Source organism: Protomyctophum parallelum, assembly GCF_964188405.1.
Source record: "Protomyctophum parallelum genome assembly, chromosome: 3".
NCBI classification, from domain to species: domain Eukaryota; kingdom Metazoa; phylum Chordata; class Actinopteri; order Myctophiformes; family Myctophidae; genus Protomyctophum; species Protomyctophum parallelum.
Window position 1 is genome coordinate 33,087,684 of NC_139698.1, and position 17,175 is coordinate 33,104,858.

Consider the following 17,175-nt stretch of genomic DNA (forward strand, 5'->3'; position numbering starts at 1 on the left):
TCCATTATTCATCCCTCAGCTTAAGACACGTTTATTTTATTAAACAGGCCGTTACTTCAACACCACACTGTTACTCTCTCCATCCTCGGAGCAGAAGCCAACGGAGTGATTGGAACTGCTGTGTTTCTTGCTGTGTATGTCACATGGACATTATTCAGCAACTTCAAATGCTTCATCTCCCGCTTAGATAAATTCATCCATTAGAGCAGACTTAGGCCAGAGGGAATTGTTTTTTGACATTCATCCTGTATTTACTTGTGATACTGGTTAGTAGCATGTGCTTTCCTCGCCATCTGTGGACCACAGATAACAGTCGATTGTCACAGTATAGCTTTTGCTCATCTGTTCATGTCTGGCAGTCGAGTGAGTGAAAAAGGAAAGAAAGTTCAGCATAGGAAATATTTCCCTCAGCAGGTTTGCATAAGTTGTCCTCTGAGTGGCACTGTGGCAGGAGACAACCTTGGTGGCTGCCACTGATGTCCTGTGTAACAGTGTTATATAATTACACAAAATATGATACAATTAAGTGCTTCTACCTGACTTAATTCTCCATGGTTAATGTGTATAAGAATGCATTAGAGGTCACAGCTCCTTTAAGTCTCCTCCTTGCCCCCCACACCTCCACCTCTTCCTTCTGTATTTCCGCATGGAACGAGGTGGGTGTCTTTGTTGTTCTCTGTATAACAAAATAAGCATTGTACTTGTTGCAAAATGATTTTGTTCAACTCTGTTTAGAGAGGAGTCCTTGCATTAGGAACTAACGTGGAGACGTGACTGTGATTATTCCTTGTCAGGTATGTTACGTAGTATTGTGTTACTGTTAACTGTAGCCACTATTCCCACTATTCCCACAACTTTCAAAGATCCAATATTAAGCAGTACTTAGCAGATCGCTGTTCTCTGGTTTGCTGTTATAGAATGATGTTGTGCTCTTTCCCTGTCCCATTCCTGCTTGATGTGTTATTTAAGAATATGAATATCTGCTATCAGTGGTATGGTATTGGACCATTTCCAGTCATGATCTTTCTTCTCAGAGGAATAACATGAGTTATTTTTCTGGTCTTTTAACATTAGTATGAAAGTCCCTGAATCCTCTTTGAACATGGTTTCTTTGGAGATTGCTCTCCTGGAGGGAGAAATTACATTAGATGTATTCCCAGCTGTGTAGACACAGTACACATTCTGATGTGTACAAAATGGAACCAAATGAACCCATAAGCATCCATTTGTCAGTGTCATTCTAGGCCAGGGATTCTCAAACTGTGGTGCGTGCGCCCCGCCGCCCACTCTAGGGGGTGCGTGACATGAAAAGGCTAATGGTGGTATGGTGTTTTTTAAATGTATGAACATAATTATAATGCCAATATATGGCAAGTATGCAGAATATATACAGCATGCCATATTCAGGTTCATATACAGTAGGGCAAGCTACTGTATGTGGATATAATAGGAAATATATGTCTCATAATATCTTATGTCCACATATGGCACATATATGGGTATTTATATCTACATGTAGAGACATACAGTACATGCAGGTGGCCAATTTCTAATAATATGTCATATGATGAACATATGTTGCATAAGAATATATGTTCATACCTTTCCGTGTGGGGAGTGTATCAGCTAGGTCGGGAGATAGAGATGGACAAAAAAGTTTTGGAAGCGCTATTCTAGGCCAAACTTACATGGACACATCCATGTGGATTACTTTCTATTTTATCTTTTATTTATGCACGTGTGCAAACTATACATATTATACATATTAATTATACTTAATATGCATATTTTAATATTATGGAAATATGGAAAGGTCCTGTGGCCAGGCAGTGGCTCTTATGGATAAAGCTTATTTTTACAAACATCACTACTATATCGTCTCTTTACTTACTTACTTACACCATACACCATACTGTAGGCCGTTGACACAAGGGACCTCCAGAGTTCTCGCTCACTGGCGTTCTTCTCTATCTGCGACCAGGTGCATCCCAGCCTCTTGGTGTCTGCTTGGAGATCCCGCCACAGGTGTTTTTGGCCCGGCCTCTGTTTCTCTTCTCTTGAGGGTTACAAGTCACTAAGTCAGAGCCTGTCTGGTCGTGTTTGACACTGGTTTGCGCAGTGTGTGCCCGATCCATCTCCATCTTCTTGTTCCAATTTCGTCTGTTGCTGGGAGTTGTTTTGTATTCATCCACAGATCGTTGTTGCTGATCTTGTCCGGCCAGTGAATTTTCATTTGTTGATGAAGGTTTGCACTTTGTTTATTGTGCTATTTGTAATTCTCCAAAGAGCATTACGAAAGAAGAAAAAAACGGCTGTTGTTCTTCTTCTTTGTAATTATTTGTTCGGCCCAAAATAGTTTGTTGTCATGATTTGTCACAGCTCGAGTTGGCTTTGTCCGCGGCGTAAATGTCTTTAAGTAATGTCTTTAATGAAATGCTTTTTTAGGTGAAGGACTCTACCTCTCGTGGTGTCGCCTAGAGTGATTGGTTCTGCACTGGTCGTATTTAACGATATCGTCTCAGTCGGTTGGAAACCTCCTACTGTATGTCCAAAATGGTTTACTGTTCAGGATTCAAATTCAAAAGTAGCAAACGTAGCAGATCTACCAGTTCAAAAGCTCAAGCCACGTTTTGATCCATGTTTAGAGCTTGTGGATCTGCTACTATTACTGCTGCTGTGTGACGCTGTAGTATGATCATTTAGGACATTCATTTACCAAAAGAAAAAAAAGAAAGAAAAAAAGAGAGATAAGAGGTTTCTGCCCAACAACAACATTATGCTCTTTTCCCAAAGTGGCTCATACCAGAATGAGTTATTATATATTGGCATCTGCTTCTGCCAGGAGAGCGAGTGAGATGAGGCATCCTGTTTCAGAATCATAGTCAATGTCACCAAGGACACCCTCTACTGAGCCAGCACTTTAGAACTGCAGAAGGGAGTATGAGGGAGAGGGAAAGAAAAAAGAAAAGATGAAGCCGTTTGTAAAGGGAAAGGGAAAAACAAGCAAACAATAGAAACGTTTTCAGACAAGTTGGAAAAGAAAGTATATGATTATTAACATTCTCAAAGTGGACAGAAAATATAAGATACATGACTGGGATGAGGTTCTTTTCTTGAGAAGATGGATTCCTGAACATTAAAGAGGGACTGAATTGATGGGAGGGAAGGGATGATATGGATTCTGGCATAGGATATTTTAGATTACACATAAATTATTACAGTAATCTGACAGCACAAAAATGTAAAATCATAATCTATAGTTCAGTGTGTCACACAAGGACTGTGTTGTATTTGTATTTATTTGAATGTTTAACTGTTGGTAATTACTCACAGGTGGGGTGCACTAATATGTTAACGTCTAACTCATGTTGATTAGGTGATGTAATAGTGATGTAAAACAAATGGTGCCAACACAATTATTAAACACCATTAACAATAAAGAGACAATATGACGTAATGAGTTACATTATGATGTACATTTTCCCTTCATTTTCAATGGCATTTAAAAAAACATTGAACTAAAGACAAACATTAAACCTGTGTATAGGAGGGGCTAAGGGCTGGACAAACATTAAACCTCGCCCCTCACAAAAGTATGATATTGTGTACTATTGAAACATGGCAACAAACAGATTGGAGATCAGATTCTAAAAATGTCTTCTACATCCTGACAGTTTTCTGAAAAAGCTATGTTTCTATGTCAGTCGTACTTCGATTTTTCAAAAATAGCAGACCTACAAGCTCGTAGCTCGCCACTCGGTGGCGCGCTATGTGCTTGTAGATCTGCTATTTTTCAATAGGTAAAGCATAACATAATGCTAACACCAAAAGGGGTTCCCGCCTAGAATGGTTAAGCAGTACTTCGCTGTTCTCTGGTTTGCTGTTAGAATGATGTTGTGCTCTTTCCCTGTCCCATTCCTGCTTGATGTGTTATTTAAGAATATGAATATCTGCTATCAGTGGTATGGCATTGGACCATTTCCAGTCATGATTTTTCTTCTCAGAGGAATAACATGAGTTATTTTTCTGGTCTTTTAACATTAGTATGAAAGTCCCCGAAACATGGTTTCTTTGGAGATTGCTCTCCTGGAGGGAGAAATTACCGTAGATGTATTCCCAGCTGTGTAGACACAGTACACATTCTGATGTGAACCAAATGAACCCTATGAGCTGCACTATGTAACTTTCCTCTTCTACTCCAGATTTTTTATTACAAATAATACAAAAAAAGACACTCCAGCCCTGTTTTGAAACTTGAAGTAAGTAAAAAGCACTGTAGTGCAGATGATACTTCCTGGCTAGTGTACCAATGCTAGTGTATAGCATTGTACTCTGTCAAATCGAAACCTCATGAATACTTTAAGTCTAAAACTGTTACTTTTATGGATGATTCAAATTCAAAGTTTACATTACATTTTAAATCTAACACTTCAATGAAGACAATGACACTGCAAAAATAACAATTATCCACTCAATAGAACAATGAGTTCTGGATCTGCTATTGTTGATGGTTTTGTGTGACGTCGCTCTAGTTAGTATGATGTGTTAATTTATGATAAAACACAAAGTCAATATATAGAGATAAGAGGTTTCTGCCTGACAGCAATGAAATATTTAAAGGGATGTTTCGCATAAGAAAAAGGTTTGGTCATTTTATTGTCTACTCAGGCTTATGTGAATAACCCAGACAGTTTTTAAATTGCTCTATTCAGTATTTAGATATTTAATATTCATTTTAGCTGGGGTATAGCTCAAAAGTTTATTTGAAAGTGAAATATCCCTTTAACCAATGAAAAGAATTAAGAAGAACTTGACTAAGTAAAAACTATACATTAGATCCATTGGAACACAGGTTATTTTTGTCCATCTCCCGAAAAGTGGACATTTTAGGCACACAAGGTTTGCCCTGACAGCGACGATATGAACTCTGCTTCAGACAGGGATTCTTCAACCTGGCCCTGTGAACTATCGAAATAGAGCTTAAATGGTTAATTCATAATGTTTTTTTGTTAGTTCTGGTCCTGGGGAGACAACCGAATTTCTCTTGAGCTGAAATGTCTAGAAAACATCTGCTATAGACCAGTGGTTCTCAAAGTGGGGCCCGGGGACCCCACATGGATCCTTGAGGGGCCTGCAGGTGATCCCCAGCTAAATGAGTTACACAATAATAGTTCCACTTCAACTATATTTTATACTGTGGCTAATCAAAATGTAGAATGTACAAGCTCACAGTGCGTCACAAGCTTGTACATCTGATATTTTAGAAAGATCTTGACTTTTCCACACTGAGTTTTGGAGGTTTTTCGTTCAGTCCATGCACCCATGGCTGTGTCTTTTGTGAAGTCTGAGGTTTTTTCCCCCATGACTCCACAACGCAATACTGTTGCAATAGCAGCGCTGTTGTAGGGCGGCGGAGCAGAGAACATGCACAAGTGTAACTCCTCTGTCCTGTTGTGTGATAACATTATAAATGGGGTCTGTTATCACTGTGGCTAATTATTGCACGATTACAAAGCAATAAGTCTTCCTCTAGTCTCGGGCTCCGGAAACAGCATTCCACTGCTTCGACTTTTTATGTACGATAGGGGCAGGGCGGTGTGTGTCGGTGTGTGTATGTGTGTGCGTGTGTGTGTGTGTGTGTGTGTGTGTGTGAGAATGATGGGTTGAAGTAAGAGATTGAGAGAAAGCATGTTCCATCTTTCATCCCGTTATTTTTGTCTCCTGTTAAACTGTGATTTCTTTTTTTTACCATCCTACAGACAACTGAGAGGAAAAGGGCGTAGGAAGCACACAAAGCATACATGTTTCATGAGGGTTAGGGTTGTGAGGCAGACAGACACCGTGCCAAAACTGTCCCCTGCTCTACACCACTCGGAAGGGAATCCTGTTTTCAGACACCTTCCACCTTCTTTAATAAAAGTAACGGCGCCTTGGAGAGACCGGTTGGCTGTCGTACCGTGGGGACATACTGCACTGCATAGCAGGAGAGATGGCACGGTCGCTGAGTGAACTGGGCAGTTAATGGGGATGTACAGTTAAGGTATCTCATTAGAAAAAAACACCAGGTTTAAAACGACCCACAGTGGAAATGGCATTGCCAGCATTCTTTAGGCAGTGTTATCCTTTTTATTTATAATTTTTTATTATTATTTATTAGTCATTGGAATTGGACTTTTCAGAGTAACAGGTATGAGAGGAGAGAAGATGTAATATATAGTGAATGTGGACGATAATTGTTACAGTAAAACATCAGAACCATGATGCAATGCATCTGGCTTTGTTGAGCGTCTACATACAAGAACACAATTGGCCCGTGTTCGAGGGAGGGAAGCCCGCAGGGAGGTTGATATTTGTCACTGCACATACTCCTACGGGCTGTGGCGGCACCTGTCAGCCTGTAGTGTTGGGCGGGAAGAGTTGGACGGAGGCTCTACGTCCTCCCGTGGGGGTTACTTACTGGCAGGTGAGTCGGTAGGACTCATTAGCAACAACACAGAAATGTGTGTGGGGAGGAATGTATTGGCATGACAAGTAACTAAATTGAGGAGAAAAAGGGGGTAAAAAAATACATCAGAACCATAAGCCTTCTTATCATTTCTCTGGTTACTTTGTACATTTTTTAAGTTCCCCATGTTAACTCTTTCGCCACTGACAATGAAGAGGACATGACCTAACCATGTTCAAACAATGCTGATCTGTTGTACAGTCAGTAGAAGATGTAGCATTGTAGCCTACTTTGGAGAGACATCTATTGCAGCCATGTTTCCCAGTCACATTCTACCATACCTGCATGCATTAGAACTGTGGGATTCACAAAGCAGTCTCTCTTCATGATGCAGCCCTACTGCAGTAAGCTTAACTTTAACAACTTGAAACCTTGAAACCTTAAACTTGAATCCTTATGCTTGGTTGAACATTCAACAAAAAATAACTGATCTACAAGCTCACAATGTGTCATCCAGTACGTAGATTGGTTATTTTAATATTTGCAGTCTTCTGTATTTAGAGTAAGAAAAGAAAAGAAAAACAAGAGTGGGCTTAGCATAGAGCCCTGGGGGTCTACTGTCAACTAGTGTTTAAGTTGTTAAAAGTATACAGTTGTAGCTATAAATGTCAGTTTGCAGTTCAAGTAGGCCTACTTTAGATGGCAATGTGAACTCTACAAAAAACCCTCACAGTGCATAATGATATACTGTAATATACACTGGCTATTGTCTCTGTCGGGTGGAAACCTCATAATGTCCAAAACGTTTACTTTTCAGGATTCAAATAAAAATATAGCAAAAGTAGCAGATTTACAAGCTCAAAATGTGGTGAGCTTGCAGCTACTTTTCATGCTTTCTTAGTTTCTTTTGAGTGATGCTGGTATTCATTTACGGAAAAATACAAAAGGTTAGGATATGGAGATATTATATATACTGTATACTTTATATATATACTGTACAGCACAACAGCTGCACTATTGCTCAATTTATCGTTTCCCAGTCATGACTGGATAATAAGGGAATCAATCGGAAAGGAAGATGACAGGGAAGAAAATGACTTCCTGTGGGGCATTGCCTCGTACGGTAGAAGCCAGGAGGACATGGGCTGTAATTCTATGCATAGTGGTGCTATTTCAGTCCCCTGCGACTGGAGACACAACGCCGCCGCACAAGAAACCAACGTGTGTGTGAATGACGTATGACTAATTATTATAGAGTTGTGTTGTGTTGGCTCCTTCTGTGGAGTGCTGGTGGTGACTCACCTTCCCCAGGGAGGAGAAGCCTGTGTGAGCGAGAGAGGCACGATCTGAGTGGTGTGAGAGAGAGACGGAACCACATAGATGCACTGAAGCCTGGTTTATATTTCCTATAGTATGACGCGTCGGCGACATATGAATTATTTGACAGAGTATATCAATTATTTTGCACAGTGTGACATCAATGAAACAGACAAATAATTGATAGACATTGGACAAGCAAAAAATGTGACTGCTCTGTCTCTGCTCGAAAATCGTCTATTTTCAGCATCGCAACGCCGTTGTAGTACGAAGAACAAATTAGGCTTGTGTTGTGTGTGTGTGTGTGTGTGTGGGGGGGGGGTGAATAACAATATGGTATCATTGTGGTTCATTGTGCTCAATTCATCAGTGTATTGTGCATGCATGTGTGCTCTGGATCTAAGAGAGAAACAAATCAATGTATAGATGTGGTTTATGTCGGCTACATGCTGCTTGCATGTTTGTGTGTACATTTTTTGTGTGTGTTAGATAGACACACGAGTGCTTGTGTGTGAGGTATAGACATCTGTCACACAGATCGTTTCACTATCCCAGTCGCCCTGGTTTGCAGCACTGGTGTCACTGATAATTACCTCCTGAAGTCACAGAGGAGTAGAGGAGTGGAGTTGGAGGGTGAGAAAACTCACAAGTTCCCTCTGATATCCACCCCCACATAGTCTCTCTTTCTCAGACACACATTGCTTTCAATGTCTCACTTTCTCAGTCTGTCCCCCCAGTTTCACATTCTCTCTCTTACGCAATACGCACTCTATTATTCCTCTTTCCCCATCTTTTGAAACTGTTCATTAATTAATTAATTTGTTCATTCATCCATCTGTCCATTAATTAATTAATTAATTCAGGGTACATCTCACACATTACCTATCTCTTTTTCTTTCTCAAACCCTCAATGCACTCTCCACTAGCTTTATTCTCTCTCTTTCATACAGGCTATATGCAACACTGATAGATGGTGGGTAGAATGAGTTTCACTGTCCAACCCGTGGGTGGATGTTTTATCCTCTCGCTGTGATCGTTTTATGGCGTAGCATGTTTGCTGTCTACTGGGAATCCCCTTGACGTAAGAGTGTGAAGACTGACTGCAGCTCACTGGCTGACACGATACATCACTCTGGCAGTGAGAGAATGACAAGCTAATTGCATTAGAGAAATCGCTTGTGTTTCGTGTTTTGAATGTGTATGTCCTGATTCCAGCCCTCCAGCTCTCTCTCTCTCTCTCTCTCTCTCTAGGTGATAAACCAGGCTGAAGGCCAACAGAAGAACCTGGTCAACTCTATTGAGTCTCTGCCCCCACGAGGTGGACCTCTCTCTTCTTTGGATGAGGTATTGAAGGGCAGCTGACCTGATAATTATCTCTGATGATGGAGTCAATATTTCCACATTGTTTTATTAATAATCAGAAAGATAAGAATACCATAAACTACTGTTTAATAGAGTATAGACATTGAAGTATTCAGTAAACAAATTTGTTCCATTGCTGTTGCTGCCAATTAAGTAAGCCGACAGTCTCTGTCTCACTGCCAATGAAGCTGATTTTGAGAATACTAGGCATTCTCAATCATGATGGCAGTTTATGAATGGCAGTGTACTTACTGTCAACAAATTAATTCAAGCGAAGAGGCAATATTATGGAATCCACAATAGAACCTGACAAAGTTATTGACCAGTAAGACACCTGAGGGCGAGAAGCACGCATCCGTAATACATTTTTGGGCCTGTTGAGAACTTCGCAGGCTGCCGGGCGTGGCTGCACTAATAACTTTATGGCAGGCCCGTCTAAAGTTTGAATGGACAGGTGGGCCTGTTGAGAACTCTAGTTTTCGCCGGCTGACAGGCGTGGCTGCACTAATAACTTTGGGGCAGGCCCGTCTAGAGTTTGAAATGACAGGTAGGCCTATAAGTCAAAAGGGAGACATCGAAGAGGAAGGATGGATGGGGAAATATCAACACAGGAGAGCTTTAAAATATAGTTTTATGCGGAATTACCTTCTTTGTACATGCAAATACAACTAAACCTATCCTTACCCATAATGCCCATATTAGTAGTATACTGTATGTTATCGGGATGAACGGTGTTGACATTTTGGCCGATATATCCGATGGTCAAATCGACAGAGAGCGATATTTCAATACAAGTTTCAAGTAGGGTTTACCTCACACCTCTTATACAGTAATTGTAAAAGTGCAGAATGCAGATGCGAGAATTCTATCGGCTAAAACCAATATATTATTTTGATATCGGTTCGATACCAATTTTGCATTTTTAAGGCCGCTATTGCCAATAACTAAAATGATGATCGTTATATCGTTAACTTATATATGATATGATATCGTTGTATCATATGTTATATCATATGTTTATATCATATGTTTCAATGAAGTTAATGTTTAATATTTCTTAATTCTTTCAGTGCATTGAGTTGCAAAACATTGTGAGCTTGTTCAACAAGATATTTAGTGTGTGGAGAGGGAAAAAAGTACCCCCCCCCCCCTTGTATAATACCGCTGGGGGACTATCTAGAATCAAGAAGCCGATATATAAGCCGGTATATATACAAGACTTAAGTGGTTGTTAATACTGTATTTTAATACTTTCTGTCCTGTTTCCATTCCCTTCCTGCCACTCTGCCCTGGGTCACATGACCTGCAGGACCTCCTGCTGCTGAAGGCCACGTCTGCAGCCACACTGAGCTGCCTGGGCGAGTGTCTGAGCATGCTGCAGCACAATGTGAGCCAGGCCCTCACCACACAGTACCACAGCACCACGGCCAGCCACAACCACATCTCCAACCACAGCCCCTGCAGCCCCAGCCCCAGCCACAATCAGACCGGCGACCCCATAGAGAGAATCAAATCCTGGAGTCAGCGCTGCACGTCTACCACCGTCGACCAAGCGGAGCCGGCCTTCGTGAAGTCCGGGAGTCAAAGCCCAAGGTCCAGCCTCGGCGAGTCCCGATCGCAGTCCCCGAGTCCTAAACGCAGTGGCCACAACCACATACAGAGTGACGATGCACACGCAGGTGAGTTGAAATGAAAACAATTAAGAGCACCCTCTAACATCTCTCAGACACTCCCTGTTTGCCATCACCAAGGGCGTGAAAACACCTGTGATTCCACGCCTCACCTGTTCGTCCTGTTTCGCGGCCATCAGCCTTCGTCGTTCTCTGTCCCTCTCTCTCTCTCCCTAGTAGAACCCTGCGCCAGCGACGCAGGGTTTGATGTAGTAATGGTCCTCTTATTTTAATTTAAATTGACACTTCACTGTCATCACTCATCAGGGGACCTCCCCAAAATCCTTTCAGGACCCCTCTGGGGGTCCCGACCCACAGTTTGATAACCACTGCTCTAAGGAACCCACAGGGGTGGGCAGCAAGGAGCTGGATATTTGCTGGATATGGATAAGGAGTTGGATATTTTTTAGCTTTCTGCCTTTATTGATAGTTATACAGTAGAGTAGGTTGACAAGAAACGGGGAGAGAGATGGGGGGGTGGGCCTACATTATTTATATTAACATATACTGTATAAACATTGGAGTATATCATTTATTTATCATTTAAATAACCCTCCATCTCTCCAGGCTCATTAGTCCTGTCTTATAAACACTTAATAATCATTAGCAGCAATTCACTTTATTTATTGTGGAAATTAAAGACAGTGAAGTCATTGTCGACATTACCAAAGCTTTTATTAATGGCTCCACAACCTCTGTAACGCTAACTGGTGGTTTGGGTTTGCCACAGCACTGAGCTAACACATTGCTGAACATCTGCCTCATGTCTCAAATTACAGGTTGTATACCATACTGTACTGTAGTGTACATTATGTGTAATTTCAGCCAGTGTAGCACTGTAAAAATATGTGAAATTCAACCAGACAAGTACTAGGCCACTAGGCCTAAGATCTCTTATTATAACTATGCGGATGACAGTCAATTATATATATACAGTATATACACTCTCACCAAGTGATTATACTCACTGTTAATGCATTGAACAAATCAATGAGAGGATGTACCAAAGTTTCCTTCAACTAAAAGGATGAAACTGAGATAATTGTCTTTGGTACAGAAAGACTGAAAGTTGGTACAAAAAATAAACAATTTCACACTTTCATATATCCAGTAGGTTAGTACTGCAATAGTCTTCTTGCAACCATAGCTCATTCAGAATGCTGCTGCCAAGTGCCATAGTTCAAAGACAAGCATAGACATAGAATTTACTTTAAAAAAAATCTTGTCTACAGATCACTTAAATGGTTTAGGGCCAAAATACATCTCATGACTTGCGCCCACACTCATAGGTACATATAGCCTCAGAAACCCAGACGTTTTTTTCTGCTAACTGTTTCTAGGATTAAAATATCACATTCACATCCACATTCAGTTATTATGTTAAGGCTGGGAATCTGGGATAAACTTGTTTTTGTCAATTTTATCTTAAATAATAATCATAATGTATTTTATTTGTATTGTACTTTTAATTCACAGGGAATCTCAGAGTGCTTTGATTTGCCTCGGTGTGTGAAATGTTTGAAACATGCAAAATTGGTCAAATCGGCTGTGTGTTCGGCTTAATTTTTACATATCCGGCGTTAATTGAACACTCCAGATATAACTATAGACAACTATGAAGGTATGTTGTTCCATTGTTTTTTTTGCTTCTCTCTACAGATAGTCTCACTGGATGGCCCACATCTCCACCTGAGAAACAGACCAAAAACAGAGGAGTTTCACCTCTCTTGTCTACACCATCTCCTTCTTCCACACAAACACAGAAGGACCTGCATGCCAACAGTGAGGTAAACTGATTGATTCCAAAAAAATAATTAATGGGAAATCGAGAGCAGAAATGGGTTATAGCCCATCGTTTTTTGAATTTTTGAAAAAAAAACATTATCCTCGTTTTTCATCATTTTGGACCATGGGCTATAGCCCATTGATCCAGCTGGGGCGGATGTGACGCCACGGTCAGTTACCCTGTAAAATAGTTTAATTGCCAACAAGGCGAATTAGAGATGGCTTGGGAGAACAGTTCAGTTTTTTCTGAGGCTTTGGAACTATTAGCACCAGACATGCTTAAATAAAGCAGCATTATATCTGTGAGGTTTCTGAGTTGTGATGTGTCGTTCATAGTGTCTTGGAGTCAAAGCATGCTTAAGTCTGGACTGGGCGGCTCCTCTTTGTTGGATTCAGCCACCCTTCATTTATGACTTGCTTCCATTCCAAACTGTCCTCATTACATTCTCTGACCTTCACTGATGATGTAGTGTCAGCTGGTGAAGAGAAAGGGAAGCCTCAGCGTGGAGGGTTACATAAATCTTTGCCTGACTAGAAAACTGTGGTTCCAGAGCGTGCTTGTCTGAGGAGTCAGATGTGTACCTCTGAATCGCATTGCAGTGTAGGTCTGACCGTCTGAATGCGGATATTGTGAATCCATTTATAAGTATGATGTAGTTTTCCATTTATAAGTATGATATAAATCAGGCAGCTGTACTGTAATTGCATTAGAGAGGAGAGTGGAAGAGAGTCTGGGCAACAGAACGAGAGAGGGAAGGTTGTAGGCCCTTGACAATGGCATTTCAAGACTTTTTACTCTACGTGAAAAAGTAGTTTAATCATTTGACAAGGCTCAATGGTTATAAGCCCAGCTTATTTCCTCCAAAACTATTGGAGCGGCCCAATTCTATCTAGCCAGAGCCCTCCTTTGGGTCCTGACCCAGACTTTGTTCAACAATGTGGAGAGGAGAAAATAATGGTTAGGAAAGGAGAAACGAGGGTGGCACAGAGAGAAAGACCTGTCATGTTTAGCACAGAACGGTTAGAAGTTCCCTAATTAGCTCTTCGGCAGTTTGTTCCTCCTGGACCCTACTGAGTCATGCAGCAAAGTGTGTGTGTGTGTGTGTGTGTGTGTGTGTGTGTGTGTGTGTGTGTGTGTGTGTGTGTGTGTGTGTGTGTGTGTGTGTGTGTGTGTGTGTGCGTGCGTGTGCGCGTTCATGTGTGTGCGTCCGTGCGTTCGCACGCTCAGCCACTGAATTAAACTTTTTAAAACTATTCTAGTCCTGCCCTTTCTAACTTTATAATTTTGTCTTCAGCTTCCCTCTGTCTTTTCCCCAGAGCGAATTGTTTCAAGTTCTGTTGTTGCAAGTTAATTTATGTGACCAACCTCAGATCGGTATAAACTATACGTTTATTATTATAAACCTTTATCCCTCTGGGTGTACATAAGAGGGACAGCGCATGTCAGATGCTTTGGAATTAAAGCCAGAGACTGATACAGAGGAGGGACAGTGAGTGTATCTTTGGAGTTAAAGCCAGAGACTGGTACAGAGGAGGGACAGTGAGTGTATCTTTGGAGTTAAAGCCAGAGACTGATACAGAGGAGGGATAGTGAGTGTATCGGTAGAAGGAAGACCTAAGAGGAGATTTATGCATGTAGAGAAAGAGGTGATGAAGTTTGGTGTGAGAGAAGAGGATGTAGAGGACAGGGTTAGATGGAGGCAGATGATTGGCTGTGGCGACCCCTGAAGGGAAAAGCCCAAAGGAAAAGAAGAAGAAGAAGATCTATCATGCACATTAACCACATTAACCCTAGCGATCCAATTCTGGGGCAAATATTTGGCAAGAAATAGCATATCTACATGTCACAACATGCTGTGAGCTTGTGTATTCAGCAAAGATAGAGGAAAAAGTCATCAATATGATGCCATATGAAGTTTTGTCTGTTCGCTCCAGTGAGCACACACTAGTTCTCTACACTACACTTTGTTGTCATCTAACTACTTCCACATACTTTGTGCTAGAAATCTAGTTCAAACGTCAACATGTTCAGTTTTTTGCAGTTATTTATGCTTGTATTTTTCCATTTCCATTTCTTTAATTTTTTAATATTATTTTGTTTTTGCAAGAGGAAGGGTCAGATCTTTCTAGGTTCCCTCAGAGGTCCTATCTGTGGTTGCTATAACAACACATTCAAACATCTACCGCTTCCTGGGGCGGCATTTAATACACCATCACGGCGCCGGGCAAATGGACCATCTTGGTTGTCATTTTTGTAACGTTTTTCTTTAATTATGTCACGATGAGTAGGGATGAGGACCCAAATGCAGGCGACAGGAGGCAGAACAGGTAAACTTTCCTAAGTTTATTTATTAATAAAACTCAGGAACTTCCATACAAGGGCAAAAGGCAGGTAAAACTCTGGAAACATAATACAAGAACTCATGCAACAGGGAACTACGAACCAACAAGAACATAATGCAAACACAGGACTTAATTACACACAGGATAACAGGGCACAGCTGGAACCAAAATACAATCAACACTAGGATAGGCTGGGGGACTAAAAGGACACAGGAAACACTGACAAATTACAAGGTAGGATAGACAAGGTAACTGAAGGCCCAATCCCAATCCACTCCCTTGCTGACTCAATGAGCCCTCACTGACTTAGCTGCGCGTTCATGTGAAGTCTGCGAGGGCTTGAGGGATGTCCCATTTGAAATCGGTAAGTCAGTGAGGGCTCAGCCCCGCCCCTTTATGTGCCCTTTGCCAAAGTCAGCGTCGATGCTGACTTTGGCAAAGAAATTACCCGCAGTTCATAGCGTTACCAGTGGAATGAGGGGGATCCTCCGAACGTCAATCATTTAGCTATGCAAATTAGTTATGTATCGCGATTAGAATGTCAACAAACACAATAGTGCTTTCTCACTGTTCTCAAAAGCAGACGGAATGGAAGGATATAGGCTATATATTTATAATAACAATAATAAGGGAAACATGATGAGAAATGACTAATGAGAAAAGTAAAAGAATATGGAAATGAAATGTATAATGCATATTATTATATATGAATATTACAACTCATATCACACAGGAAAGTGTATTTATTAAACTAATAATAAAACGATCAGCTTAAATACTAAAATAGACATGTGTAAATAGGCCAAGCATGTAGGTATGTACTGGCTGTGAATAAGGACAGTTTTTATAAAGTAATGGAAAGTGTCATGAATGGCGGACTCATCTTCAAAGTGCTGTCCCATTTCTTTCACAACAATTTGGAGCCCTTGCATTCTCTCACCCTCAAGCACTTACAGCTGACGTCATTAAAGTCAATGAGGGTCCAGGGCTCAGGGCTTGAGGGAGGCAATTGGGATTGGGCCTAACAGTAACTAGGAAGACAGGAAACACTAGGAACAATACTACAAAATAAGATACACAAAACTAAGGCAACAACAGAGTAACAGAAAACCAAAACCAAAGAGAAACAGTCAGAATACATGAGCAAATACATATAAATGACAGAAATGCATATTATAGTCCAAAATCTAAATAAGGACAGTCAAAGTTCAAGTCAAATTATCAATTATCAATATGACATCATAGATTCTCTGGTAGAGATATAGGTCCTGATTCTTCAAAAACGAAATGCGCCAGAGTGTAACGGTGGCGGAAACAGATATCGTATTTATCCGTCCGATCAAGCTAAGTTGAGATGACGTGTTATTCAGAGAGTGGTGTGTACCACAGGTTCGCAGGCGTATCGCAGGTGTATGTCATACTGAATGCAGCGGGTGCAAAGTGATCGGAAAAGCAACCGACAACCTCATCTGCATAGATCCACGCCCCATATCGTACCATAAAAGGCTTCAAGCATGACTCAGCAGACAGCAGTTTGTCTGAGATCCGTCTGTCAAAAAAAGAAAAAAGGCTTTGCAGCCGCAGACTATATAGCGGCTTCACAAATTACAATAAAAATGATTGCTGGAAAGAAATTACAGTCGCGGTCACTGCTATGAATATAGCCCGCACTCTATTAATTTAATAATTCTACACATGTAGGAGCAGGACAGTTAGGGCTTTTATGTTATGTCGTTTTTGCACCATTGTATATTACCACTGTAGGCTACTATATATGTACAAACTATGTAGCCTACAACGGTGCGTGCTCCGCTGAAGCAATATAATTATAATTTATTTAATTAAGTTCTGGACCAAGGCGGGTGCTCACTGCTCACTCACACCTTTGCAGAGGTATATTTAAAATATCGGATATATGTCAATGCAAAAGAGAGAGAGAGAGAGAGAGAGAGAGAGAGAGAGGAGAGAGAGAGGGAGGGGGGCATGGGCCCTCGACACTGGTTTGCGCGATAAAGAACAGTAGCCTACATTCATAAGTGAATAATTATAGGCCTACCTCGTAGGCCTGGGATCCTCTTGTCTGAAGAAATTATAATCCAGTGAGTTTATCCAGTGAGTTAAACTATTCTGTGTGTGGCATCCATGCATGTGATCAATATCAATAATATACATTATTATAAAGTCTGCCCGTCATGTTTGTGAACAAGTGCGAGTGCAGGTGAGATGGCTTAAAACTATGATATGACTGGCCGA

General features: G+C 41.0%; 1 protein-coding gene across 1 annotated transcript in view; it reads left to right on the forward strand.

Moving 5' to 3' along the window:
• Positions 1-17,175, forward strand: part of osbpl10b (oxysterol binding protein-like 10b) — a gene marked incomplete at its 5' end in the record, with an annotated part of 71,479 nt that overhangs the window by 15,389 nt on the left and 38,915 nt on the right. Inside the window, 3 exons of the mRNA XM_083762281.1 lie at positions 9,014-9,106; positions 10,434-10,803; positions 12,454-12,581. Of these exons, the coding sequence (XP_083618407.1) occupies positions 9,014-9,106; positions 10,434-10,803; positions 12,454-12,581 (591 nt within the window). The remainder of the gene's footprint in view (positions 1-9,013; positions 9,107-10,433; positions 10,804-12,453; positions 12,582-17,175) is intronic.